At 53.3% G+C, this 27,999-nt stretch overlaps 1 protein-coding gene, 2 long non-coding RNA genes and 6 other non-coding genes across 11 annotated transcripts in view; 8 read left to right on the forward strand and 1 right to left on the reverse strand.

Moving 5' to 3' along the window:
• The first annotated feature begins 405 nt into the window (after nucleotides 1-405).
• On the forward strand, nucleotides 406-486 carry LOC132223123 (small nucleolar RNA SNORD115). Its single transcript, XR_009450400.1, has one exon. It is a non-coding gene; the product is annotated as a small nucleolar RNA SNORD115 (small nucleolar RNA).
• A 1,111-nt stretch (nucleotides 487-1,597) lies between these two features.
• On the forward strand, nucleotides 1,598-1,676 carry LOC132223078 (small nucleolar RNA SNORD115). The gene has a single exon (XR_009450360.1). It is a non-coding gene; the product is annotated as a small nucleolar RNA SNORD115 (small nucleolar RNA).
• A 1,103-nt stretch (nucleotides 1,677-2,779) lies between these two features.
• LOC132223124 (small nucleolar RNA SNORD115) lies at nucleotides 2,780-2,860 on the forward strand. The gene has a single exon (XR_009450401.1). It is a non-coding gene; the product is annotated as a small nucleolar RNA SNORD115 (small nucleolar RNA).
• A 999-nt stretch (nucleotides 2,861-3,859) lies between these two features.
• On the forward strand, nucleotides 3,860-11,526 carry LOC132223001 (uncharacterized). The gene is made up of 3 exons (XR_009450350.1): nucleotides 3,860-3,921; nucleotides 6,643-6,685; nucleotides 8,329-11,526. It is a non-coding gene; the product is annotated as an uncharacterized LOC132223001 (long non-coding RNA).
• On the forward strand, nucleotides 3,972-4,050 carry LOC132223079 (small nucleolar RNA SNORD115). Its single transcript, XR_009450361.1, has one exon. It is a non-coding gene; the product is annotated as a small nucleolar RNA SNORD115 (small nucleolar RNA).
• Nucleotides 5,153-5,233, forward strand: LOC132223125 (small nucleolar RNA SNORD115). Its single transcript, XR_009450402.1, has one exon. It is a non-coding gene; the product is annotated as a small nucleolar RNA SNORD115 (small nucleolar RNA).
• On the forward strand, nucleotides 6,337-6,413 carry LOC132223128 (small nucleolar RNA SNORD115). The gene has a single exon (XR_009450404.1). It is a non-coding gene; the product is annotated as a small nucleolar RNA SNORD115 (small nucleolar RNA).
• An 8,759-nt stretch (nucleotides 11,527-20,285) lies between the features above and the next one.
• UBE3A (ubiquitin protein ligase E3A) overlaps nucleotides 20,286-27,999 on the reverse strand; it is a 40,965-nt gene continuing 33,251 nt past the window's right edge. For all 3 annotated transcript variants that reach the window (XM_059678082.1, XM_059678085.1, XM_059678084.1), the window contains 6 exons: nucleotides 26,336-26,541; nucleotides 25,577-25,741; nucleotides 24,485-24,640; nucleotides 24,316-24,389; nucleotides 22,886-23,029; nucleotides 20,286-22,014 (listed from right to left, as the gene is read on the reverse strand). In XM_059678082.1, the coding sequence (XP_059534065.1) occupies nucleotides 21,894-22,014; nucleotides 22,886-23,029; nucleotides 24,316-24,389; nucleotides 24,485-24,640; nucleotides 25,577-25,741; nucleotides 26,336-26,541 (866 nt within the window). In that variant the 3' untranslated portion in view covers nucleotides 20,286-21,893. The remainder of the gene's footprint in view (nucleotides 22,015-22,885; nucleotides 23,030-24,315; nucleotides 24,390-24,484; nucleotides 24,641-25,576; nucleotides 25,742-26,335; nucleotides 26,542-27,999) is intronic.
• LOC132222836 (uncharacterized) lies at nucleotides 23,362-27,648 on the forward strand. The gene is made up of 2 exons (XR_009450311.1): nucleotides 23,362-23,644; nucleotides 25,625-27,648. It is a non-coding gene; the product is annotated as an uncharacterized LOC132222836 (long non-coding RNA).

Genomic DNA, 27,999 nt, shown 5'->3' on the forward strand with positions numbered 1-27,999 from the left:
TGAATAGTGAGAATCCTATGGCTGGTGGTTTGTGTCCCCATGGAATCGGGAGTGCCTCGCTTTCCATTGGTGCATTTCCTGCTTTTCGGATGTATTTCTTTCCTCTTTCATTTGTTGGTTTGGGGCGTGATCATTGGCGCATAAATTGCCATCGTGCTTTCGGTTCAGTTCCGAGGGGGAAGAGAGAGGTCCTTTAGCGGCCGTCCTACTCCTCTTTGTCCAGGTCATGTTTGGAAAAGAAGGGTTTCCGTGGGCCCAGAGCTTCCTGTGTCTGTCAGGCTCCTTCCAGAGTGGGAAACAGAGTGCAGCCCTCCCGGCCACCTTGCTATGTCCTTAGTTCCAGGAAACATCTCTGGTGAGCATACGAGTGTGCCCAGGTTCCTATGTGCGCGAAGTGCTGTCTCTGGGTCAATGATGTCTAAGCGGTCTGGGCCTTGAAGAGAGGTGATGACAAAAATCCTGCTCAATAGGATTACGCTGAGGCCCACTGTGGGTGACAGATCGGTGGCACCGTGCTGGGGTGTCTTAGGATTCCCCCCAGCGTTGGGATTGGGAGCTGGAGGCAGGCAGATTCCTGAGAGGATGCCACGTGCCTCTCCCCGATCGCTTCCAGGTGATCGTCGCCTTCTCCGCGAACAGCGGAGTTTTTGGTGCCCAGTAGGACGTGCAAGATGGCGGCACCAGAGGCCAACTCTTAAAACAAAACGTTTCTCCTCTGGTTGTGTCTTGCAGTGCGACCATCTCTCCACATGGTGGTCGTGGCCTTCACGTCTCAGGTGAGTGGCTGACTTTTGTGTGGACAGACAGCACGTGCGCATGACAATAGGCAGGGGGCTCTCTTTGGTCAAGAGAGACCCTGCTGCTGTGTAAATTGGTGACTCTAAGCCCTTGGGAACGGGCCGCCCCAAAGGCAAACGTGTCCCTCCTCTCTGAAAGGAATCGGACTGAAAGGGGGCTCAGTGCGCTCTCTTGGGGTCCCGTGACAGTGTCATGTGACATGTGCATGGCTTGAGCGCCTAACCTCCTCTACCTTCACCTGAGTGGATGCTCAGTGTCCTGGTCAGTGTTGGAATCGCGCCAGATTCCTGTGTCCAAGGGGACCACGCCCAGGCATGAGCAGTAGGGCTCCTCTTCCCCTTTCTTGCAGACCCTAAGGGTGTGTGTGGTGAGAATCCTGTTGCTGGTTCTTTTTTGTTGGTGGTGCGGAATCCTCGTGCCCCCATTTCCATGGTGCATTTTATTTTATGTGATTCCTATTATTTGTTTGTTTGGTCATGTTGTTTCATTCATTCTCTCCTTTCCTGGTTTTGGACGTGGTCATTGGCGCATAAATGAGCAAGCTCCCTTAGAATTGAGGTCTGATAGGAACAAGATGGGTCCTTTAGAAGCCCTGTCACTCCTCTTTTTCCAGGTCATGTTCCGAAAACAATGGCCTTCATTTGGCCCGGAGCTTTCCTGGGCTCTGTCTGTCAGGTTCCTTCCAAGGCCGCGACCATGCAGCCGTCAAGCCCACCTTGCTCTGTCCTCAGTCCCAGGAAACATCTCTGGTGAGCAAACGAGTGTGCAGTTGTACCGATGCCCGCAGAGTGCCTGCGTTGGGTCAATGATGACAACCCTTAATCTTGAAGTGAGGTGATGACTTAAAAATCATGCTCAATAGGATTACGCTGAGGCCCAGTACGGTGCCATTGTGGTGGCACCATGTTGGGGAGTCCTAGGTTTCTCCCCAGCGATGGGATTGGGTTCTCGAGGCGGGCAGATCCTTGAGAGGATGCCAGGCGCCTCCCCCCGATCACCGCTACGTGAACGTGGCCTCCTCCATGTTCACGGTTGTGTTTGGCGCACAGTAGTTCTGCACTGAGAGCCACGCCAGAGGCCAGCTCTTAAAACGGATGTCTCCTCTGGTTGTGTCTTGCAGTGCGACCATCTCTCCACATGGTGGTCGTGGCCTTCACGTCTCAGGTGAGTGGCTGACTTTTGTGTTGGACAGAGAGCTCGTGCGCATGAGAGTCAGCAGGAGGCTCTCTGTGGGCAAGAGAGACCCTGGTGCTCTATTCTTGGTGACTCTAAGCCCTTGGGAGTGGGCCTACCCAGAGCCAACGTTGTCCCTCCTCTCTGAAAGTTATCGGTCTGAAAGAGGTCTCAGTGCTCCTTTTGGGGGGGGCGGGGCGGGTGGGAGGGGTGTGGTATGTCTTAGCCATCGTCATGTGACATGTGCATGGCTTGAGCGCCTAAGCTACCCTACCCTGTCCCGAATGAATGCTCAATGTCATGGTCAGCGTGAGCATATCACGAGGCGGTGTGTCCAAGAGGACCGTGCCCGGGAGTGAGCAGTAGGGTTTCTGCTCAGCCTCCTTGGCCAGCGCTGCGTGTGTGAATAGTGAGAATCCTATGGCTGGTGGTTTGTGTCCCCATGGAATCAGGAGTGCCTCGCTTTCCATTGGTGCATTTCCTGCTTTTCGGATGTATTTCTTTCCTCTTTCATTTGTTGGTTTGGGGCGTGATCATTGGCGCATAAATTGCCATCGTGCTTTCGGTTCAGTTCCGAGGGGGAAGAGAGAGGTCCTTTAGCGGCCGTCCTACTCCTCTTTGTCCAGGTCATGTTTGGAAAAGAAGGGTTTCCGTGGGCCCAGAGCTTCCTGTGTCTGTCAGGCTCCTTCCAGAGTGGGAAACAGAGTGCAGCCCTCCCGGCCACCTTGCTATGTCCTTAGTTCCAGGAAACATCTCTGGTGAGCATACGAGTGTGCCCAGGTTCCTATGTGCGCGAAGTGCTGTCTCTGGGTCAATGATGTCTAAGCGGTCTGGGCCTTGAAGAGAGGTGATGACAAAAATCCTGCTCAATAGGATTACGCTGAGGCCCACTGTGGGTGACAGATCGGTGGCACCGTGCTGGGGTGTCTTAGGATTCCCCCCAGCGTTGGGATTGGGAGCTGGAGGCAGGCAGATTCCTGAGAGGATGCCACGTGCCTCTCCCCGATCGCTTCCAGGTGATCGTCGCCTTCTCCGCGAACAGCGGAGTTTTTGGTGCCCAGTAGGACGTGCAAGATGGCGGCACCAGAGGCCAACTCTTAAAACAAAACGTTTCTCCTCTGGTTGTGTCTTGCAGTGCGACCATCTCTCCACATGGTGGTCATGGCCTTCACGTCTCAGGTGAGTGGCTGACTTTTGTGTGGACAGACAGCACGTGCGCATGACAATAGGCAGGGGGCTCTCTTTGGTCAAGAGAGACCCTGCTGCTGTGTAAATTGGTGACTCTAAGCCCTTGGGAACGGGCCGCCCCAAAGGCAAACGTGTCCCTCCTCTCTGAAAGGAATCGGACTGAAAGGGGGCTCAGTGCGCTCTCTTGGGGTCCCGTGACAGTGTCATGTGACATGTGCGTGGCTTGAGCGCCTAACCTCCTCTACCTTCACCTGAGTGGATGCTCAGTGTCCTGGTCAGTGTTGGAATCGCGCCAGATTCCTGTGTCCAAGGGGACCACGCCCAGGCATGAGCAGTAGGGCTCCTCTTCCCCTTTCTTGCAGACCCTAAGGGTGTGTGTGGTGAGAATCCTGTTGCTGGTTCTTTTTTGTTGGTGGTGCGGAATCCTCGTGCCCCCATTTCCATGGTGCGTTTTATTTTATGTGATTCCTATTATTTGTTTGTTTGGTCATGTTGTTTCATTCATTCTCTCCTTTCCTGGTTTTGGACGTGGTCATTGGCGCATAAATGAGCAAGCTCCCTTAGAATTGAGGTCTGATAGGAACAAGATGGGTCCTTTAGAAGCCCTGTCACTCCTCTTTTTCCAGGTCATGTTCCGAAAACAATGGCCTTCATTTGGCCCGGAGCTTTCCTGGGCTCTGTCTGTCAGGTTCCTTCCAGAGTCGCAACCATGCGGCCGTCAAGCCCACCTTGCTCTGTCCTCAGTCCCAGGAAACATCTCTGGTGAGCAAACGAGTGTGCAGTTGTACCGATGCCCGCAGAGTGCCTGCGTTGGGTCAATGATGACAACCCTTAATCTTGAAGTGAGGTGATGACTTAAAAATCATGCTCAATAGGATTACGCTGAGGCCCGGTAAGGTGCCATTGTGGTGGCACCATGTTGGGGAGTCCTAGGTTTCTCCCCAGCGATGGGATTGGGTTCTCGAGGCGGGCAGATCCTTGAGAGGATGCCACGCGCCTCCCCCCGATCACCGCTACGTGAACGTGGCCTCCTCCATGTTCACGGTTGTGTTTGGCGCACAGTAGTTCTGCACTGAGAGCCACGCCAGAGGCCAGCTCTTAAAACGGATGTCTCCTCTGGTTGTGTCTTGCAGTGCGACCATCTCTCCACATGGTGGTCGTGGCCTTCACGTCTCAGGTGAGTGGCTGACTTTTGTGTTGGACAGAGAGCTCGTGCGCATGAGAGTCAGCAGGAGGCTCTCTGTGGGCAAGAGAGACCCTGGTGCTCTATTCTTGGTGACTCTAAGCCCTTGGGAGTGGGCCTACCCAGAGCCAAAGTTGTCCCTCCTCTCTGAAAGTTATCGGTCTGAAAGAGGTCTCAGTGCTCTTTTTGGGGGGGCGGGGCGGGTGGGAGGGGTGTGGTATGTCTTAGCCATCGTCATGTGACATGTGCATGGCTTGAGCGCCTAAGCTACCCTGCCCTGTGCCGAATGAATGCTCAATGGCATGGTCAGCGTTAGCATATCACGACGCGGTGTGTCCAAGAGGACCGTGCCCGGGAGTGAGCAGTAGGGTTTCTGCTCAGCCTCCTTGGCCAGCGCTGCGTGTGTGAATAGTGAGAATCCTATGGCTGGTGGTTTGTGTCCCCATGGAATCGGGAGTGCCTCGCTTTCCATTGGTGCATTTCCTGCTTTTCGGGTGTATTTCTTTCCTCTTTCATTTGTTGGTTTTGGGCGTGATCATTGGCACATAAATTGCCATCGTGCTTTCGGTTCAGTTCCGAGGGGGAAGAGAGAGGTCCTTTAGCGGCCGTCCTACTCCTCTTTGTCCAGGTCATGTTTGGAAAAGAAGGGTTTCCGTGGGCCCAGAGCTTCCTGTGTCTGTCAGGCTCCTTCCAGAGTGGGAAACAGAGTGCAGCCCTTCCAGCCACCTTGCTATGTCCTTAGTTCCAGGAAACATCTCTGGTGAGCATACGAGTGTGCCCAGGTTCCTATGTGCGCGAAGTGCTGTCTCTGGGTCAATGATGTCTAAGCGGTCTGGGCCTTGAAGAGAGGTGATGACAAAAATCCTGCTCAATAGGATTACGCTGAGGCCCACTGTGGGTGACAGATCGGTGGCACCGTGCTGGGGTGTCTTAGGATTCCCCCCAGCGTTGGGATTGGGAGCTGGAGGCAGGCAGATTCCTGAGAGGATGCCACGTGCCTCTCCCCGATCGCTTCCAGGTGATCGTCGTCTTCTCCGCGAACAGCAGAGTTTTTGGTACCCAGTAGGACGTGCAAGATGGCGGCACCAGAGGCCAACCCTTAAAACAAAACGTTTCTCCTCTGGTTGTGTCTTGCAGTGCGACCATCTCTCCACATGGTGGTCGTGGCCTTCACGTCTCAGGTGAGTGGCTGACTTTTGTGTGGACAGACAGCACGTGCGCATGAAAATAGGCAGGGGGCTCTCTTTGGTCAGAGAGACCCTGGTGCTGTGTAATTGGTGACTCTAAGCCCTTGGGAACGGGCCGCCCCAAAGGCAAACGTGTCCCTCCTCTCTGAAAGGAATCGGACTGAAAGGGGGCTCAGTGCGCTCTCTTGGGGTCCCGTGACAGTGTCATGTGACATGTGCGTGGCTTGAGCGCCTAACCTCCTCTACCTTCACCTGAGTGGATGCTCAGTGTCCTGGTCAGTGTTGGAATCGCGCCAGATTCCTGTGTCCAAGGGGACCACGCCCAGGCATGAGCAGTAGGGCTCCTCTTCCCCTTTCTTGCAGACCCTAAGGGTGTGTGTGTTGAGAATCCTGTTGCTGGTTCTTTTTTGTTGGTGGTGCGGAATCCTAGTGCCCCCATTTCCATGGTGCATTTTTTATGTGATTCCTATTATTTGTTTGTTTGGTCATGTTGTTTCATTCATTCTCTCCTTTCCTGGTATTGGACGTGGTGATTGGGGCATAAATGAGCAAGTTCCCTTAGAATTGAGGTCTGATAGGAACAAGATGGGTCCTTTAGAAGCCCTGTCACTCCTTTTTCCAGGTCATGTTCCGAAAACAGTGGCCTTCATTGGGCCCGGAGCTTTCCTGGGCTCTGTCTGTCAGGCTCCTTCCAGAGTTGCAACCATGCAGCCGTCAAGCCCACCTTGCTCTGCCCTCAGTCGCAGGAAACATCTCTGGTGAGCCAACGAGTGTGCAGTGGTAAGGTTGTCAGCCTGTGGCCTCTGTGGGTCAGTGATGAGAACGGATTGTCTCGAAGAGAAATGATGACCAAAGTAACGTCCAGTGTGAGTGATCTGAGGCCCCCTGTCCGTGACCATTTGAGGCGCCACGTTTGGGACTCTGGCTTTCCCAGGAAACAGTGGGGTTTGCTTTCTGAGACAAGCAGTGCCCTGAAGGGATACCTTTTGCCTCTCCCTGGTCACTTTCTCGTGAGCATGGCCGGCTCATTTTCAGGGGCTGTTAGGCCTGTTCTCCTGGACGGCCTTACTGCAGGCCATATTTACTAATTTTTTCTGTCTTTGCTTCTTGCAGTGAAACCATCTGGCACAGGGTGGCTGGTGCCTGGACGTTGAAGGTGAGTGCATGTCTTTTGTCTTTTGTGGGGAGCAGGTGTGCCCTTGAATATTAATGATGTTTGTATGTTTTTTTGTTATTATTGATTTTATGGAGAAATTGAGGGTGGGTGAAGAGAGAGATTGAGATTCTTTGATCTGAGACAGAAACGTCGGTCGGTTCCCTCTCCTCCCCGCCTTGTCTGGGGCTGGAACCCAAAATCTGGGTCTTTGTGTCCTACTCTGAATTGAGCCACTAGGTTCTGGTTCCTCAGTGAAGAGAGAGAATCACTGATGTTTCTGTCGCTCTTTCCCTCTCCCTTCCTCTCTGAAATCTGTAAAAATATGCTGACACAGTGACCGTGGGACCATTGTAGTTCCTTAGGATTTTTTTACCCCGGGTCTTTTCTACGTCTCTGTCTTTGCTTTTTGTCACATTTCCCCAAAACAGGGCTGTAAGAAGTCTGTCTCTTCAGCGGCCAGGGGTGAGTACCTTCTCATGACTCTTGGCATTGATGTGGCACGTGTCCTGTGATCTCTGTCCATGCCCGTGAGGGCATGGGTGCTTGTGAGGACATGGGTGGGGAACCTTTTTCCTGCCAACAGCCATGTGGGTATTGATATTATCATTCGGGGGACCATACCAAATGATTAGCTTAAAAATTAGCCTGCTGTTTTGTCCAACATTGAATTAACTCACCCCTAATGCCTTGGCAGGGCCAGGCCACATGACTTCATGGGCCTCCTACAGCCCGTGGACTGGATGTTCCCCACCCCTTTTCGAGCCTTATTTGGAAACTAGAGGCCCGGTGCATGAAAATTCATGTACTTGGCGTGGGGGGCAGGTGCCTCAGCCTGGCTGCCCCCTGGTGGTCAGTGCACATCATAGTGACCAGTTGTTCCCGGTCATTCCACCATTTGGGTCAATTTTGCATATTACCCTTTTATTATAGAGGATATTTACACCATTTTCTTTATTAAGAACCTCACCAACCTGACCTACATTGTCAAGTCTTTGTAATTTCTTCTTCCATCTTCACTCTTTTTTTTTGTTGCTTTGGTGATAAAATGGAGAAATGGAGAGAGTTTTCAGCAACTGGACCAAAAACTATTGTAGCGAAAACCAAATGTACCAAAATATTATCAGAGACGCGTGATCTGTTAAATTATTCAGATTTCTGAATGGCACCTTCATGGCTCATTGGTTTTTGCGGTCATTCACTCTGTTTCCATTTCTCTTTGTCTCTTTCAAGATTGACATTGATGAATTGTTTCTCCTTTTTCCAATGTGGAAAATTGTATCCAAAATTGTGCTCATCTCTTTACAACCCTGGGGATTTTATATAAAATTTGCATGTTTTTTTTTCTTGTTTGTTGCTTTCAGTTTGATATCCCACACATGAGTGAAATGATATGGTTCTTTGCTTTTTCTGTGTGAGGTATATCAGTTAGCATGATACTCTCAAGGTCCATCCATGTTATTGCAAATGCTAAGTATTTTGTCCTTGCTTATGGGTGAGTCGTATTCCATGGTGTACATGTACCCCATCTTCTTTATCCAGTCCTCTATCGAAGGACACTTCAGTTGTTTCCATGTCTTAGCCACCATGAATAATGTTGCAATGAACATTGGGTTGCCTATACCTTTGTGAATAAATGTTTTCAGGTTTTGGGGGTAGATACCCAGAAGAGCGATTGCTGAGTCATGTGGTAAGTCTATTTTTCATTTTTTGAAGACCCTCTACACAGTTGTCCATAGTGGCTGCACCAATTTCCATTCCCACCAGCGGTGAGTGAGCGTTCCCTTCTCCACTGCCTCTCCAGCACCAAACCACTCGCCTTGTTGCTAATGGCCTAACTGACCAGGGGCGAGGTGGCAGCTCATTGTGGGTTTGATTGGCATCTCCCCAAGAGCTAGTGGGGTCGAGTGTCCTCTCGTGTCTCGGTTGGCCGTGTGTACGTCCCCTTGCGAGAGTGTCTGTGCAGGTCCTGTGCCCGTTTTCCTACCGGGTTGTTTTTTTGGTGTTGAGTGGTGTGAGTTCTCTGTGTATTTTGACTATGAGCCCCGTATCAGGGCTCTGGCCGTCTGTGAACACCTCATAGACACGGACAACGGTGTGGTGGTGACCAGAGGGAAGAGGTGTCGGGGGAAAGGGGGCCAACTACATGATGATGGAAGAGGATTTGGCTTTGGGTGGTAAACACGCAACGGAATATTCAGATGTTGTGTCATAGACTAGTACCCTCGAAACCTGTGTAATTTTATTAACCAGTGTCACCCAATAAATTTAATGGGCACCATAAGGTTTTACAACCTCAAATGTTGACAAAGATGTGCCATAATCAGACCTCACAGAGAACGTTGAAAGAAGATCACATGGGTCAACTACTTTGGGGGGAATAAAAATGGCAATATTTCTTTTGAAACACGAAATAGTTCAAATGTCAGTGCTGCTTTGGGTTTTTAAAAGGATTTATTAGCGGTAACAATTGGAGATAAATGGAAATATATCATTATTTCTGTCTAAGACTTGGAATACCTATGTCTAAGAGAAGAGTGGTCCCTACCTTTCCTGGAAAGTTATATTGAAGGTTGTGTGTTGCCTGGGACCTAGTGATCAATGCCGTAAGGATAGATGAACTCTTTTCTTGGCCATTTTCTGTCCCTGATTCTATCAAGTAGCACTAGTTTTTGTATTAATTTATTACATGGTGTTTCCTTATTTCCATTAGAAATCAATAGGAGACATGGCTCTTGAAAATCCTTTAATATTTGAATACTGAAATTAGCACTTACAACTTATTCATTAGTCAAAGAAGATATGAAAAGAAATTTCCAGGCTGGGTGGAAATGGTGAAGGGATTAAGCAAAAAACACACAGAAAAACTCATAGACACAGGCAACAGTGTGGTGATGACCAGAGGGAAAGCGTGGTTGGGCAAGTTAGAGGAGCGTAGAGGGGGAGATCAGTGGTGAAGGAAGGAGACTTGACTTGGGTGGTGAACGCACAAGACAGTATACAGATGATGTGATATAAAACTGTACACCTGAAACCTATATAATATTATTAACCAATGTTACCCCAATAAATTCATTAAAAAATTTAAAAAACCTGTTTTAAATGTAGTAATGATCTAATAAAATTACTCTTTCTTTCCCCCCCAAAAAACTCCAAAAAAACACAGCAGTATTTTGAACTGAATCAAGATGAAAACATAGCATATTAAAATTTATGGGATGCTGCTAAAGTTGTATTTAGGGGCAAAATCATAGCACTGTCTATCTTAGAAAGAAGACAGATTTCAAACCAGTGACTTTACAGTTGACTCTTGAACAACACAGGGTTGAACTGCATGGATCTACTAATATGCAGATTTTTTTCTCAGTCACTATATTGTAAAATTCTTTGGAGATTTGGAACAATCTGGAAAAAACTGGCAGGTGAACCGTGTAGAAAATTGTTTTCAAAGTTAGGCATGTCACATACATGTACATGCGAGTCAGTTTTATTCTTTACCAGCATAGAACATGCATATAAAGCGTGACAGTTCATAGCGTCCCATGCTGACCTGTGGTGCCCACTGTGCCCGTGTGTGAGCCGTTTGTCTGTCGTGTCAATTGTCTGTCGCGTCAATTGTCTATCGCAGTAAAAAGTATCTCTGTGGTTCTCCCATGTTTTTCATCGTGTTCAGTGCAAAACCATAGCCTCAGATAACACCATGGGACCCCCAGGAAGTGCCCCTGGTGACGCTGGAGTGAGCCCGAGGGAAACGTCACAACGGAAACTGCGTGGTGTGTGCTGATGGATGGAGGGCGGCGGTGGCAGCGGTTGGATGGTTCAAGGCAAAGTTCAAGGTAAAGGGATCCCATGGGAAAGAAAGGAAAAGGAAGGACGTGAGGGTCGCAGCTGGCGAGCAGGCACGGGGACCTCGCACTTTAGCCGGACACCTTCTGCGTCTTGCGTCAGAAGCGCCGTGTTGATGTGGGTGCAGGATCTATTGCAATAAAAAGACGCACGCCTGTCGACTCAAGGATGATTCCAGAAGAAAGAGAAGGCGTGAGAGGATCACGGGAAGCTGAGGGGAGGGGAGGATCTGAAGCTGGGAGAGGTGATGTCAGCGGAGGACGATGGATCGTTTGGAAAGAGTTTGCTTAAGAAAAAATGAAATGTCAGAGCGACGGTGGCAGCGTCGAAGGGCTAAGTGGCAGCGGGCAAGTTTGGGGAACCAGGAAGAAAGTGACGGAGGGGAAGGGACAGCTGCTGGAACAGGCGTCGGTGCAGGGGGTGCGCCCCACGCGGAAGGAGGGAGGAGGAAGGAAGAGAAGGGAGCACCAGGATTTAAGGCACGAAGGCGTGGCTGCCTCCGCTGTGTTGTGCGAAGTTGGGCTGATGAGCGGGGCTGCCCCGGTCACGGAGCTGAAGGGAAGACAGACAGACACCAGCTTGGGCTGGACGACAAGAGACCTGGACGAGGATCCCCGTTGTCTGGATTGATTCCATCGGTGAGTTGTCTCTGGAGGAAGAGAGGACCTGGCCGGAGGGACTGCCCTGGGAAGTGCTTTGGAGGTGGACACGGCCCCTGGCCACCGTCCCCGTGGGAACCATCAGCGTGTCCGGGTCAGCCCACCGACGGTGAGGACGTGGAAGGAGCGTTGGGCGCAGGACTCGAGGGGAAAGATCGCCGAGCGAAGGAAGGGACCCCGCCAGGGAGAGGTGACCCTTGGAGGCTGGGAGGGTGAGGCCGTCAGAGTCGCCGTGGTCGCAAGAGAAAGGGCCCCAAAGCCATCGGGGCGCAGCGTGTGCACTCCTGCGGGAGAAGGGCCGGTGCCGTGCACATCACTTCTCAGGACTTCAGGAGCCAATCTCAGACATCATGAACAAGAGCGGGGCTCGCGCAGGCGGGCGGGGCTCGGGGACATGGCAGAGCCAGAGACGCCGCCCCAGGAGTGCACAGGGGACGGACGGACGGACGGACCGCATGATGGACACGAGAGCCTCAGGACGGCCAGAGAGGAGGGAAGAGGGGCGCAGAGTTGTCAGCCTGGCGGAGGGTCCGGTTCGTGGAGACCGACGGGACTTGGTTTGGAACGTGGGCGCCGGAGCGAAAGCCGGCGCTGGGAGAGCCGTGGGCACCGGCCAGAAACATCTGCAGGGACGCACGGCGGCATCGGGCAGGAGTGACGGATGGTTTTCTTTCGGAAAGTTACGCGGGTGCGTGCCCGCCTCTCCCGCTCCACCACCGCCGCCGCCCCAACGCGAAGGCGAGAGGACGAGAGACCCCGCCGACCCGCGTCCTGAGTGGACAGCGACAGCGTCTCTGCGCCGGTGGCCGCCGGGGAGCGCCGTGGGCCAGGCTGCTGAGCGAACAGGTGGACGACGCACGAGGGCACGAGGTGAGTGCGGCTCCCGTCGGACGGCGGCGTGTCCGTGTGCTGGCGTCTGGTGGCTGTGTGTGCGAGGCGTGCGGTCCCGGGACAGGCGTGCGGCCTCCCGTCACCGGGGAGAGCCTGCGGCCCGGGCGTGTCCCTTCCCACGGGACGACGTCCCGGTGCCGGGTCGGGACAGGCTGCTGCCGGCGCCCGGCCTAACCGTGCCCATCCGGTGGCCGGTTCCCGTTCCCAGTCCTTAGCTTGGGGGGGATGTGAATTTCGCTGTCACGTGGCCCTTCATTTCCGACGCCCAGTGTGAGTCCAGCGTGGGCTGTGTTGGATGGGAAGGCACTGTGGTTCCCAGGCAGACGGTTCACCTTGAGAGAGACGTGAACTTAGGGTGCAGTGGTGTCACGCCAGCCTCTCTTCCGAGGGTTGGTACACGCCCTTTCTCCAGCTGACTGTCCCGTAAGAACACGGTCTGCCATCGTACAAGCGACACACGCGAGATGCGCCCCCGGGGAGCTCACGTTACCGGCAACGCTCCAGGCGGCTGCCGGCTTTCAGGAGTCACGTTCTGGGGGAGTCAGAACTTAATACACCCATTTTCTTTTACTCTGCAGGGGGTCCATGCCCTAACGCTCAGGTTGTTCAAGGGTCACCTGTGTTTTCACTGTTTTTACTCTGATTGGGAAAAAAAAGACAAAAATACTTTTTAAAAAACTACAGCAGTATCCCTTATGAGCATAAAAGTAAAAGACTATCATAAAGACTGTGGGGGAAACTGGGCCGCGTCCAGAAACGCTCCCGGGCCGGGGGCTTCCCCGGGCCTGCACGGCTGGTCCACGTTCGTTTACGTTTACGGCCAGTTGGTCGGACACGCGATATTATATCAGCTCCAGGTGTACAGCTGGGTCAGCGGCGTTTGTGTGCCTAGGGACCGTCCCCCCCCCCCGGCAGGTCTCGCACCAGCCGCACTCGGCAGCCATCACGCTTCGGTGACTGTAACCAGCGCGCGGCACTTCGTCATCCCTCCCATCGCAGCCGCCCACCCCTGCCCCTCCCACCGTCTGGCAACATCAGTTTGTTCTCTGCATCTGCAAGATGTTTCTGTTTTTTGTTTGTTTTTTTCCATTTATGTTGTTCGTTTGTTTTTAGATTCCACATCTAAGTGAAATCACACGGTTTTTATATCTGTCTGACTTCACTGAGCGTATGACCCTCTAGGTCAGCGGTTCTCAACCTGTGGGTCGTGACCCGTTGGGCGGTCGAACGCCCCTTTCACAGGGGTCGCCTAAGACCATCCTGCAGATCAGATATTTACATGACGATTCATCACGGTAGCCACATGACAGTGATGAAGTAGCCACGAAAATGATTTTATGGTTGGGTCACAACATGAGGAGCTGTATTAAAGGGCCAGAAGGTTGAGAACCGCTGCTCTAGGTCCATCCATGCTGCCACAAATGGCAAGATTTCATTGTTTGTGTGGCTGAGACCTGCTCCGGCATAGACACGTACCAGGCCTTCTTTCTCTTCTTGTCTTTGATGGACACTTCCTTTGCGTCCATCGCTTGGTTATTGTAAATCATGCTGCAGTGAACATAGCGGTGCAATGTGTGTGTTTGAATTATTGTTTTGGGGTGTGTGTTTTTTTTAAATAATTGGGAAGGGAGGCTGGCTGGTGTGGCTCAGTGGTTGAGCATCAACCTATGAACCAGGAGGTGACTGTTCAATTGCTGGTGGAGGCACATGGCCGAGTTGCATGTTGGATCCCAGCGTGGGGCGTGCAGGAGGCAGACGATCTATGGTTCTCTCTCATCATGGATGTTTCTCCCTTCCTCTCTGACTTCAATAAAAACATATTTTTATTAAAAACACACACAACACAGCCAGCTTTCTCAGTGTCGGCAGGCGCTCTCTGTGCCCGATCAGCCCTTCCCCGAGGGCTGGGCCTGCTCTGGACTCAGGCTTCCGGGAGGTGGGGCTGGAGGGACAGGTGTCGGGGGGCAGCTGGGCCTGCGGTCGCTCGGGTAGTGGACCAGCCCCCCAGGACCCCGCCCTCGAAGGAAGACGCCCTGGGCCACCAGCGAGCGCCCCGACGACCTGCAGGATTCTTACCAAACACTGGAGCCCGGAACAGAACCCTGTGGACACAGCGCCCGCCTGCCGCCCGCCACCCCCAGCCGGGCAGCTCCTGGAGAAACCACCCGCCCAGCGAGCGCCCCAGCCCTGTGGGCGGCACGGCCAGCTGGCCCTGGTGCCACTCGGCCCTCGGGAGGCACGCGAAGCTGCTGGAGACGGAGAAGCCGTCTTCCGTCCTGTCCTCTGAAGGAGGAGCGCCGGCTGCAGAGGCCGCTGGGCCTCCTGGACGCCATTAGACGCGCGAGGCCAGCGCCCGGCTCACGGAGCAGAAGGCCTTCTACCAGCGCTGCCACGCGCAGCCGCAGCGGGTCGAGTTGGCCCACGCCCGGCTGCGGGCAACCGGGACCTGGTCCGGCGGCTCACCTGCCAGAGCACGTGGTCCTTCCCCTGCCAGCGGCACCTCGGACGAGAGCGGGGCGGCCGTGAGGGCCATGTGCAGGGCCAGCTGGGGAGCGAGGGCGGGGGGCTCCGCCCGTGCAGCCTGGAGGCCATCCAACCCTCCCCGCCCGGCAGGGCCCAGGCAGCTTCCAGGGTTGCCCTCCAGGCAGAGGAGCCACGGTGGGTTCTCGCTGTCGACACCCAGGGTCGCCAGGAGCCCGAGGCCCAGCAGCACGAGCTCCCCGAGGGCCGAGGGCCGAGGGCCCGCACCCAGGGGGACGGTCACCCCAAGACCCATAGGCTGGCAGCAGCCGAAGGGCAAGCTGCTGCTCTGCGGGATCCACGGGGACCTTGATGCGGAGCAGCCCAAGAGGAGGCCGCGGCCCAGGGACAGACCGGGGTCCCCGCCGTGGGGGTCCCCGTGAGCGAGCCCGGTCTCAGGAGGCAGAGCCCTGCGCTCCCGCAGCCTGTACATGCGGAGCCAGAAACCGTCCTTGGAGAGACCGGAGAGCTCGCAGGAGCCACCGCACCCCCAGACGCCCCCTCCCCCGTGTGTCCCCGAGTGTGAGCTCCTGCTTCCCACCCAAGAGAAGCGCTACCCGACCTCAGCCCACGCCTGGACCCAGGGAGGAAGCGCGCTGTTCCCGTTCTACAAAACCATGACCATCACGTGGACGCGGCCGGCAGGGCAGTAACTTGTGGGACGTGACAAATCTGGTTCGGTGGCAGCTGGGGGGGAGTGGGGTGGCGGGCGCGGGAACCCGGCTCTGATGTCTGACCTTCTCACAAGAAAAACCGGCCAATGCGAACCAGTTGCCTTGTCCCTGGGCCCTGCACCCCCAGGTGAGCCCAGGTCCTCCCATGTGCTCGCGACGGGGCTGCGTGGAGCCCGCCGACCCGCCGGCCGGGGCAGAGCCCTGTGCGAGGCAGAGGCCTGGCTTCTAGCTGCTCCGCTAGAAATGCCATCCGTGCAGTGGCCCTGGGCGTCTGACAAAGGCCTTCCCCACTGGAGACGGTCCCCGCACCTGGGGCATGAGGTTGGACGAGACGACCTTTTAGGTGTTGCCTTTGGGCCGAAACGTCCCCTGTGCAGTGCCGTTACTGTGTGTCCCCTGTGCAGTGCCGTTAGTGTGTGTCCCCTGTGCAGTGCCGTTAGTGTGTGTCCCCTGTGCAGTGCCGTTACTGTGTGTCCCCTGTGCAGTGCCGTTAGTGTGTGTCCCCTGTGCAGTGCCGTTACTGTGTGTCCCCTGTGCAGTGCCGTTAGTGTGTGTCCCCTGTGCAGTGCCGTTACTGTGTGTCCCCTGTGCAGTGCCGTTACTGTGTGTCCCCTGTGCAGTGCCGTTAGTGTGTGTCCCCTGTGCAGTGCCGTTAGTGTCACGGAAGCAGGTTGGGGTGGCTGCCCTGGGGCAAGATGAACCCCTTCAGGCCCTTGTTTCCACTTTTCTCTGAAAACAGCACCAATCTTTTTGTTATGATTTTTTTAATTTTATTTTTTAAATTGAATTTACTAGAGGCCCGGTACACAGATTTGTGCACCGGTGGGGTCCCCCCCCGGCCGGGCCTGCGGGGATCAGGCTGAAACTGGCTCTCAGACATCCCCCAAGGGGGTCCCAGATTGCGAGAGGGCAGTTCTTGAGCGACGCACCCCGGAATTGGGCTCCTTCCTCTCTGGTTCCAGGTGCGTCACCCGAAACCACAGCTGCCAAGTCACTGCAGTTCGGCAGCTCCTGTTGCGTGTCTGCCCCCTGGTGGTCATGGTGCATCATAGCTGCCGGCCAGAGCACCTGCCCCTGGTGGTCAGTGTGTGTCATAGCGGCCAGCCGGACAGTCGCTTGGGCTTTTATACACAGAGCTTGGGGTGGCACTGGCTAGTGAAATTATTTAGGTTTAGGTGAGCCATGTTATGATACAGCGTCTGTCTGTTGTATTGTGTGTCCACCACCCGGTCTGTCTAGTCTCACCGTTTGTCCCCTTTCCCCGTTCCCACGAAAGTCCTTTTATTATCAGCCAATAGACGGAGGAAGCCGTGCTTTTACATGTGAATGAATACCAGCTGGTGTGCTTCCAGGTGTGTTTTAAAGAGCTACTTAACGCTGCCAAATGCCCGTGAATTCCCGTCTCCCTGGGCAGTTCCCCAGGAAACCCCTGAGAAGGGCCCACGTGTGTCCCTCCTCTGAAGGTGGAGGGGGGTGTCCGTGAGGCCGCAAACTTGGACTTGTGCACAGTTAGGGGCCCTCAGAGGAGGAGCAGGAGCAGGGCACTCGGGTGAGGACGACAGGAGGAAGCAGTCTGCTCCACAGTTTTCTTATTGAACTGACTGGGGGGACGTTGGTAAATAAAACTGCGTTTCAGTCGCAGAGTTCTGCAGGTATTGCACTGTGCGGTCGCCGGCCCAAGCCAAGTCTCCTTCCGGCCCCATTTGTCCCCCCTTTACCCTCTTCTGCTCCCCCCACCCCCTCTGGTAATCACCATACTATTGTGTCTACAAGTTTGGGGTGTTTTTCTTTCTTTTTTTTTTTTTTTAATATATTTTATTGATTTTTTTTTTTTTTACAGAAAGGAAGGGAGAGAGATAGAGAGTTAGAAACATCGATGAGAGAGAAACATCGATCAGCTGCCTCCTGCACATCTCCTACTGGGGATATGCCCGCAACCCAGGTACATGCCCTTGACCGGAATCGAACCTGGGACCTTTCAGTCCGCAGGCCGACGCTCTATCCACTGAGCCAAACCGGTTTCGGCTGGGGTGTTTTTCTTAATCCCTTCACCTTTTTCCCGCAGCCCCACCCCCAACCCCCCTCCCCTGTAACAACTGTCGGCCTGGTCTGTGTCTGTTTTGTTCATTAGACTCCACGTATGAGTGAAGTCACATGTCTTCCTCTGACTGCTTATCTCACTTAGCGTGACTCTCCAGGGCCTTCCGTGCTGTTGCAAAAGGTGAAGTTTCCTCTCTGACCGCCGTGTAGCATCCGTGTGGACGTGACCGCAGCCGTTTCTAGCCACTCGTCCACCCACGGACACTGGGGCTGCACTTGGTGTCTCATTTTTCACTCGCCTTTTCTGACTAACCTTTTTTCCATGTAGCTATTTTGGAATTTAGAAGCCTTTTGCCCGTGAAAATCGGCTCCCCATTCGTTCGGTTTGGGAAACCCTTACTTTTGAGTGCACGTCCCGTTTCTGTAGTTTCATTTTTTCAGCTGCAGTGGATGCACAGTACGGACTGAGGTGCACGGCTCAGGGACCAGGCACTTACATACCTTCCGGTCGATCTAGTCCCCCAGCACCAAGCGGAGTTACCACAGCGTGGCTGTTCCCTCCTCCGTCCTCACGCCCGCAACTGTTTGGTCGCTATCAGGTGCACTTAATCCCGTCTCCTTTCACACACACACACACACACACACACACACACACACACACACGCGCGCGTGCGCGCGCACACACACACGCCTCCTCCCTCTGGCAAAGCCGCTCTGAGTCGGTTCTGTTCTGCTTGTGCCTTTGCTGTGTCCTGGATTCCACATACACGTGAAACCACAGGTACCTTTGTTCCTGGCCTATGTCCGAGCACAAGGCCCTGTAAGTGTCGTCGTCCTGTCTTTTAAAGGGTGGAGTCCTATTCCCTTGTGCACTTTCATCCATTCGTCTATCGATGGACACCGAGGTGCTGCTGCCATGAATGTATGGACGTGTTTGGGGTTCCTTCCGGTAAATACCCACACACACAGTTCCTGGGTCCTTCATTCTCTCTTGGTTTAAGGTCTCTGTCTGGTAAGTCCTGCTGCCCCAGCCTTGTGTGTGGTCGTGAGGCCCCGCCCGTCCCTGTACTCAGTCGGCTCCTGAGCGAGTCCTGAGGCAGCACGGCCAAGGCCCCGCTGCCTGTGATCGCAGCTGCACTGCTGGCATCGGAGGGAGGAGGTTTTTCTCACGGCCATCACCCGCCTGGCAGCGCGTCCCAGGAAGGAGCGGCCGAGACCGGACCTGGGTGAGTGACTGTGTGTATTGGGGCCTTTCACTTCCTTAATGGCGACCTTTTAGTGTCTTAGTCACTGGTTTGGTGGGGAACCCCTTCCTGGAGGTCCCTGTGCTTTCATTTGGGGCGCATTTCCTTGCCTCGTTGGGGCCCTGCCTGAGCTTGTCCCTGTGGACGAGCCGAGCTGCTCCACCTCCTGGTCTTGGGGGAGGGGCCAGGGGAGGAGGCGCCTGTGGGGCCCAGTCACGGAGCTGGGCCTGCGGGCTCTGCGCCCTCCTCCTGTAGCTGAGCCCTCGTGGCTGTTGGCAGGACGCCAGGGACTTACCTGCAGGCGGAACGGCCGTGAGGACTGGGGGAGGGTGTCCCCGAGGCCGTGCTGGGAACAAGGCCGGCCGCTGTGTCTGCATTACGAGCGTTTCCGTTCGTTAGCGGGTTCACACGTGAGTGACAGATCACATGGCATGGCTCTCTGGCCGATTTACTTAACACCCCCCCCCCCCCCCCCGCTGCCTCTAAAGGTCCTCGCTTCCACTGCACACGCGGACCGCCACCATGATGCGTCTGTTGGGCTCTTGGGCTGCTCCTGCAGTGAACACACGTGTGCTTTCTAACCGGTGTTCTGGGTTTCGTCACGTGTGTGCCCAGAGTGGAGGTGCCGCTCACCGGTCGGTCTGACAGGTGTGAGGTGGCGCCGCCCTGTGGTTTGAATGTGCATCTCTGAGGTCTGTGGGCCCCGGTCTTGTCAGGCCTCTGCCCACTCTGTAACTGGGCTGCTTTGGTGGTGAGTGTTAGGTGCATGTATCTGATCCTGGGCTCTCTCCGACCTAACATCGAGGAGGAGGAGTTCTTTAGAAACTCCGCCGGGCAGACCTCCGACTGACACAGTGCGTGCGTTCCTTGTGTGGACGGCGTGGCATCTGCCAGAAAACACTGCTCTTAGGCACGTCAGAGTTTACTGCTTGTGTTTCCTTCTAGTTTTATGGGTTCAAGCTTCACATTTACGTCTTTAATCCACGGTGGGTTTGTCCTTGCACATGGTGCAAGGTGGTCTGATGGCATTTGTCTGCATGTGTCTCTTCAATAATTGAGTGTCTACCTCATGGCACATTTCTGCCTCCTGTGTGTGTGGCTGTGTGTCTGCCCCAGAGCCGTGCTGTTCTGACCACTATGACCGTGGAACACGGTGTGATGCCAGGTGGTTTCGAGTGATGGTGGCTCTGTGGTTACAGGGATGCCAGGACCCAGCTGACCTGCTCTGCAGTCTTGACGAGAACCAGGAAATACTTTGCAGACGAGCACTGTGGGCCCAGGGAAGGGCTGGAAGGTGTGAACGTGTGTGTAAGGGGACGGGGAAGAGTGGTGTGAGGGCCTGGAACGCGCTCCGCTCCTGCAGGCCCCCTGTGGCCAGGGGGGGCATGAGGAACACCGGCCAGTTTTCCGGGCAGCTGTGGGCAGACTCAGGAACTCAAATGCAGGATTGGGGAAAGTCAGCCACGGCTGTGGGTATGGAAAACAACGGCAATACAGGAACGAACCCCGTTTCCCCGCCCGCAACTGTAAACCTACTGTTGCTCCACCATACGTGAGAGTCCTCTCACAACATGACTTTGGGGGTGAAAGTGTTCAGTGCCCTCCTCCTAGGAAGGCGCAGTGACAGGGAAGGGAGACAGTGGCGGGAGGGGCCGCGTGCCCAGGGAGCTGCTCACCTCTAAGCAGTGAGAGCAGCCGGGCTGATCACTAATCACACTTCCTCTTACAGTATTTTTCAGGGTCATTTATTTTCCACTGTTTGTTAAAAGTCTATTCTATAGCTGACAACCTAGACGCAATCACATTCACAAACGTCATACAGATGTCATCACAGCAAGCGCGAACCGAAGGGCACAGGTTTCGTCACGGGTTCATCACAGACAGCGCCCAGCCCTCTCCTCGCCGCAGGCGCCCGGGCCTGCACCCCCTCGCGGCAGGGAAAGCACTGTCCTCCTGCAGTGAGTGGTGGTGAAATGCTGTTTGCGGAGCATGATGGCACAGGACACGCTACACCAACGACTACGAGTTAAAATAGTTCCCAACGACGTCCCTTTTCCCTCCAATGACTTGAAAGCCGTGCTTCCCCGCCCACGGCAGACACAGCACAGGTCGGTCTGTCGTGATTAAGACAATCCAGGCACAGGCTGAGCACAGCCGCTGCAGCCGAAGGACACAGCGTGTGTCTCTCTGTTAAAAATCCTTGCGTTTGATGTTGCAGCGAAAGAAACGAACATCATAGACACAGACTAGAGAGCCCAGTAACTTAAGCCTATCTGTACTTGCCACAGCGCAGGGAGGAGCACTAACACTTCGTCTCGGGGACACACAGGGTAGAGGACCGGGGAGCGTTCCCTCACCTGCAGGCCTGCTCGCTGTGGCGCAGGGGCGGGGCCGCGGCCGTGCTGTCCCTCGGGTGCAGCACTGAGCACGTGCCCGACGGGCCGAGCAGACACGGTGAAGCCAACACCAGGGGAGACCGGATTGTCTACGGAGATGCGGGTAAGCAGCCGTCACAGGGATCGTAAGTGCACGTCCACACGCCGAGTGTCAGACAGCACACTTCCCGACTTGCTTGCAACAGGCTGCACGCACCATTTCTTTTGGCCCAAATGCACTTTCTTTCCCCAGTGAACGTAAGGGACCACAACCACGAGAACAAAGCAGCCCTGGCCTGCGCCCGCGCGGAGCGAGCACTGGCTGGGGGCGGGGCGGGGGGCGGGCGGGGCGCGCTGGCACAGGGCGCGGGGCGCAAGGAGAGTTCCGAGGGCTCAGGGGCATTCCGAGGGCTCCCTTCCATCTTTATTGATTCAAGATTTTGCACAGAAAGCTCTTTGGGGACTAGAACAGCAGCGAATGCATCACACTGTTTTCAAGACTTCAAGTTTCAAAAGCAAATTGTTTAAAAAAAGAATACAGTTCCTGATTGGAGTTAGATACAGGGACGCAGAAGAGCCATACTTACTTGAAGGTCACATGGTCTACAGGTGGTGGTGCGTCCCTAGGGGAGCAGTTGGTGGTATATGTTTTCTCAATACTCAAAAGGCTCAACCTCAAGCAGTAATAAACACAAGCAAAAGTGATTTAACCGTTAAAATAAATATTCAGAAAAACCTCTCTGTACATACAAGTGAAAGGGTAAGTAACACTTTCACGCAGAAAAATAATAAAGGATTTGTTCACAGAAGGAGCTGAAACCTGCTGTCCCAGCCTCAGGTCCGAGGAAGGGAGCACGGACGGGGGACTACCGCTCACCACTAGCTCACAGCCGCTGCACGGACACTACCACCACTTACACGCGCGGACTCAGAACTGCACACTCTCCTCCCACTGCTCGCGCTCACAGCATGCCGAAGCCTTTGGCGTAAGTGATGGCCTTCAGCAGTCGCTCTTTCAGCTTCTCTTTGCTTGAGTATTCCGGAAGTAAAAGGACATTAAAGCAGGTGTGAGATGTAGGTAACCTACAGAGAGAGGAAGGGGGGAGGGGGAACAGTGAATCGTGGGAAAGCGCCCAGGAGCACACGGCCCTCCCCCATGGTCTGTGCAGGAACGCAGCCGTCAGCATGGCCCGGCCTCCGTGCTCAGGAGGACGGTCACGCTGAGCTACTCGGGTAGGGACTTAACCTCTCACAGCAGAGCCACCTAGTTCAGCGGTTCTCAACCTGTGGGTCGTGACCCCTGAAAACACATCCTGCATATCAGATGTTTACATTACGATTCGTAATAGTAGCAACGAAAATAATTTTATGGTTGGGTCACAACATGAGGAACTGTATTGAAGGGTCTCGGCATTAGGAAGGTTGAGAACCACTGGTCCTCATTAGTGGGTGTCCCCACTACAGAGCTGAAATCACCAAAAATCTTGATTTTAAAGTGCTCTTTAATGCTTATTAGAAAAACTACGTAAATGACTTGGTAACAAACACTAATGTTACTGTAGGATACTCACAGAAGGGTTTCTGCACATCGAAACCACGCAGTAGGATACCGCCCACGTAGGCTCCTTACTCACCAAAGACTGTTAACTCTCACAGTGAAGACGACGACAACCTAGTGCTGACCCCACCCCCTCCTGCGCCTCAGTTCACCCCCCTAAGATGGCTTCCGGGTAAAACCTTACGAGCCAGAGGCTGGCTCACGCCAGTGTGTTGCCCTGCGGTAGCTCTGACCGGAGGCAGTGTTTCCAAACAGTAACAGCAGAACATGCTCTGACGCGTCTCAGGTGACGTGGAGACCTCTGCATGCCCCGGGAGCGCTCGGCAGCACGGGACAGGCCACGCGTGCGCAGGGCAGAAAGCAGGCGTGTTGGTGTGTGCCGCGGGGGGCCATTACCGTTCTGTGTCGGGGCCGTTCTTGGCGATGATCATCTTCAGCTTGCCGAGCCCGCCCACCGGCGCCCGGTCGGTGCCCGTGGTGAACTGCAGGAAGAGCCGCTTCTGCTCCTCGGTGAACGCGTGCACGATGTCCCAGAACTCCCTGCAAGGAGAAAGGACGCCGCTGACTGCACTGGCTGAGCAGCTGACCTCACGCCACGGGTAGGAGGACCCAGGGATCCACGCAGCAACCTTTACCTCAAGGACACGTTTCAAAAGCTTATGTTCAGCGTGACATGATTTACCCAGAAAAACGGGTAAACCTAAGTGACCGACCATAGAAGGTAACTAAACTGTGGTGTCCAAATACAGAATCGGTAACAAACGAAAGACTAAACCCAAATTCCATGACCAGGACTTTGACCAGGGTGCGCGCGGGGGGAGAGGGAGCCGGTCTGTACTTTCCTCCGGCCTTCCCCCCAGTAACGCCTCCTGGTAAGTTCATGCCGTAACGACCCTTGTCACCCTTGCTTAGGAACGTCCTGGCCGGCTGGTGTGGACAGTCAGGTGCCCGTAAACTTGGCAGATACACAAATGCTACCAACATGTGGCCTTTCTGTCAGTGCGACGCCGTTTCTGACCTGCGACGTCTTGGCGCTTCCCCAGCCCTCGGCGCCCAGACCTGTGGCCTAGAGAACAGTCCCAGCGCTCGGACGTGGAGCCTGCAGCACCTCCCTCGGAAGGACGGACGGAAGGAAGGACTGCACGCCCCATGCAGGTCAGCTGAGCCCGGACCCTCTGTCAGTCACCCTGCAGGCGGCAGCCCACCAGCAGTGCTCACTGAGACCAGTCTGGCCATATTATCAATGGTTCTTTCTAAAAAAGTATAGACAAAAAGGGGCTTCCACATGATGTGGTAGCCGCATCGATCACATCTCAGGCCCACAGGGCACCAGGACGAGTGAGTGAACGTAGGCATCACCAGAGGCCCTGAGAGGAGAGGGTGTCTGAAAACTGTCATTTTTGGCAAAAAAAAACACCAACCCACATACTCAGGAAACTACCCAAACCCCACGGGGCATAAACGACACTCTGCCTCAGGGATGAAGGGGAAACAGTCGTCCTCAGAAGGGCGAGGCACTAGCGGACCTGCCTTTGCAGACGACAACCTCAAACAAAGGAGACAGAGGGGAGAGCAGGGGGGCTGGGGGCTCACAGAGATGAGAAGAGCATTAACGCTCAGGCAGCACGGGGAAAGGTGGGAAAGGAAGAGCTCAGTGGGAGCAAGGCTGCCACTCCCTGAAGAGATGGTGGCATCTGCCCACAGATGCAAATGCAGCGACGCCAACACCCACCGTGTAAGCTGTGTGAACGTCTCACCACCAGTACGTGACAACCAGGTCTAAATTTAAGCATTTAAATACAATGACAGGGGTTAAAGCTACTCACCTAATCAGAACCGAGTCCCTGGAATAGCCACCGTCATATTCTGTGGTTTCTTCCAGCGCCTGGAAATCTAGATTCTGCAAATTTTTAAAAAACACATCTTAGCATCCCCTCCGCGCACCACTGCCCACAGCCACGCCACACGGTGCGTCCGCGGACGCTGCCTGCTTACCCGGCTTCCGCAGATGAGCAGCTCGATTTCCTCCGGTCGGAACAAGTACTTTAGGGGAGATTCATTGGTCACCATATGAAAACCTCTTCGAAAAGCCTTGAACTGTTTTTCTACTGATTTATTGAGAATGTAGTCAGAATAGAGATTGACAAATTCCTGCAGAAAACATTAACCACAAAAACTCCTTATACGCTATACACACCAAACACAACAAGCTACTGGGCTGCACAGCTTTTAAAATTATTTTTATATTTATATTCCCAAAGGAAAAATATTCAAAAGTATTTTTTAAAGTCAAATTATATACATGCAAAGGAATACACCTTAAATGCTTTCACAGCTGTCTGTGATAGCAGTATTAACCTGTAAATAGGCCATGTATGTAAACTAATAGACATGTTTCAATTTTGACATTAAACTAGACTGAATATAAAAGCTGGGCATCAACCGTTTTGAGGTTCCCTCAACTGTGCATGCGAACGGGGCAGCAGCGAGAGTGCGGTGCCTATGGGGCCAGGAGTCTCATGTTTCTAGCCACAGTATTGGGGAAGCAGCAAATATCTTTGTGTTTTACTTGATACATAAGCTATTGCACCAAGTCACAAAAGGGAAATGTACTTTTCTTCTTAGTAAGCATATTTTATCAAAAATTATATAAACACATTTTTTAAAGGTTGATTCTATATCATTTTCTTGCTATGTTCTGGGTTATTCCCCTGTTTTCAGATGCTTACATTTTGGTCAACAGATGTGGTTTCACAACACTTCTCAGAAGTGTATTTAAGCCACACACACGTGCACATGACATGGGGTCTCACTTGTGAGGGCCCTGCTCTAGACCACCCACAGCGGCCGGCTCCCTCCCTGCCTGTCCTCTTTCTCTAAAAGGCCTTTAGTGTTCAACCGCGGGTTCTCACACCACCTGAAATCCCAGATTTAGGAAACGGTGGCTACTACATTGACAACTCAGTTACTTGACTTGTTGGGGCTGTGCCTGGACTAGATTAGAAACTGCTTTTAAAATGACACGCACTATATGTTTTGAAATTCTGTTCATAAAGAGACAAACACTGACGCAGAAACATGCACTACCTTCCGGTTTTCGTTTGTAATTGGGATTTTGTCACCATTTTCCTTCAGGTCGTACATCATGGGGTTACCAAACAGATCCGTCTGCGATATCTGGAAAGTGATCATCATGTCGTCTTCCACGCTCCCCTCATACTCCAACAGATCCTTCAAGCTCTGAAACAGAACCTAACAACAGAAACGGAAAACCAAGGTCACCACGGAGCCGCAGACTGCACCCTCTGTAGCACTCTCGGAAGAACAGACTTGGACCATAAGATTGAAACACAGCGCCCTGGCCGGCGTGTTCAGTGGTTAGAGCACTGGTCCGCACCTGGAGGGTAGTGGGTTTGATTCTCCATCGGACAGGTTGCAGGTCCGATCTCCACCCTCAGGACATGTGTGGGGAGCAACCAATTGGCGTGTCTCTATCACATCGGTGTGTCTCTCCCTCCCACCCCCACCCTCAGAAAAAAAATCAATGGGAAAATTTACCCTCCCTGCTCGGGTGAAGATGAAAAAAACACAGCTCCCAACATGGGAACTACAGGTGGCGGCGATGCCCACTCTGTGCTCGGGAGGACGGGGGCGAGGAGACACACCGACTGTGGCCACCAGGCCCTTCCCCGTGGCTTCGCCGGGTAACCCCGTGGGACCAGCCCCCCAGAACCCGCCTGCAGAGAGCCGTGTCTATAAAGAGCCCGAGGCTTTCGAGGGCTCGTGGACTCGGACAGGAGACGGCGCTGGTGCTGGCGGAGACCGACGCAGGTCGGGGACACTCACCGGGTGGGAGTCGCCCAGGTCCCGGAAGGTGCCCTTCTTGCCCATGAGCTTCCTGTAGACCACCATGGGGAAGTGCACGTCCAGGATGCAGTTGTTGTAGATGGCCAGGCCCAGCACGATGCCGATCAGCGTGAACTGGCCCTCCGTTTCAAACGAGGACGGATTGAACCAGAACAGCTTTGTGTTTTCATCGTAGGTGAACATGCCTGTAAGAAAAGGTTTTGTAAAATACAAAATATTAAAGACTGAGGAGCAATACAAACAGGATAATTACACAGGCAAACACACAGAATAGGCATACAGGAATGTTTCTCTCTATTACATTAGCACTTGAGAAACCAAAGCTCACATATACGATGATTACAAATTGTGGCAAAGGTAGCACTGTCCGTAATTTTAAAGAAGCCAAGGAAACAAGCAATTTCTTTGGCATTACCAAAAAGTTAGATTCAAGTTCTCTACTCTTCTAACACAAAGTTAATTTGCATTCATACTTTATCTACCAAATGGCTGAAAAACGCAGAGAGAAAAGGCTGTATTTTGAAATTTTTTCACTTTAAAAACATCTTTAACCCCCAAGTGCTGCTTTAAGGCACAATTCTGGGTCGTGAAGGGAAAGTCTGTTTTTCCAGAAGTGCACAGGGGCCCCACCAAGTGTGTCCAGCACCTCTCTAACCAAGTCAGGTGATGCCAACTCCATACACTCGGATTATGTCCACAGCTCAAAGCTGCCTGATACACTAATTCTGAGCCAATAAATAAAACAAATGTTGTTTGTATTCACAGCCCCCTTCAGTTTTTATGGCCTCCACTATTCAAAATCCAAGCTTGGAGACCTGTCTTTTGTCTCACTCATTTAAAAAGATAAATCTTTGGCTCTGCCTGTCTTAACAACCATTACTACCCTTTAAATGAACATCTAAGGACAAGGTTAATCTTGTAATTGAAGTTACAATATTTTATTTCACTAAAATGTTTTTCAGTTGCTATTGAAAACTAAATAAAAATAGTTTAAGAATTACATCTGGAGCCCAGCTGGTGAGGCTCCGTGGCTGAGCACTGACCTATGAACCAGGAGGTCACGGTTCCATTCCCGGTCAGGGCACAGGCCCGAGTTGTGGGCTCAAACCCCAGTGGGGGGTGTGCAGGAGGCAGCCGATCCATGATTCTCTCTCATCACTGATGTTCCTCTCTCCCTCTCCCTCTCCCTCTCCCTGCCTCTGTGAAATTAATATATTAAGAACAAATCTGGAAAAAATGGGGAATTTCAAGTACAACAAACTTCAGAAATCAATACAGCACATAAATAAATAGATTTTTAAAAGCTTAAAATGTTTCCTTTTCATTTAGCTTGAGTGAAATATAAAAGGAAATTTAAAATGTCCCCTTGATCCTAAGAGCCTGAATTGAGCGAGGACATTTTTCTAAGACAATGTAATGGTCATGAAGTGACAGTCTGATACCATCCACTTTACACTCGGCTCTCACATTTTTCAGGTCTAGACTAGTACGTGCGTGGCCAACTGGAAGCTTCCTTTGGTTATAGACACAGTATTAGCAGGTCAAGCCAGTCCACAGTGCTTACAGGTCATTCATACAGTTAATGGCACTTCAGGCGGATGCCCTTGGTCTCAAAAGCAACCACCTACGAACGCCCCATCTGC

The sequence above is a fragment of the Myotis daubentonii genome, chromosome 21, assembly GCF_963259705.1.
Source record: "Myotis daubentonii chromosome 21, mMyoDau2.1, whole genome shotgun sequence".
Taxonomy (NCBI): domain Eukaryota; kingdom Metazoa; phylum Chordata; class Mammalia; order Chiroptera; family Vespertilionidae; genus Myotis; species Myotis daubentonii.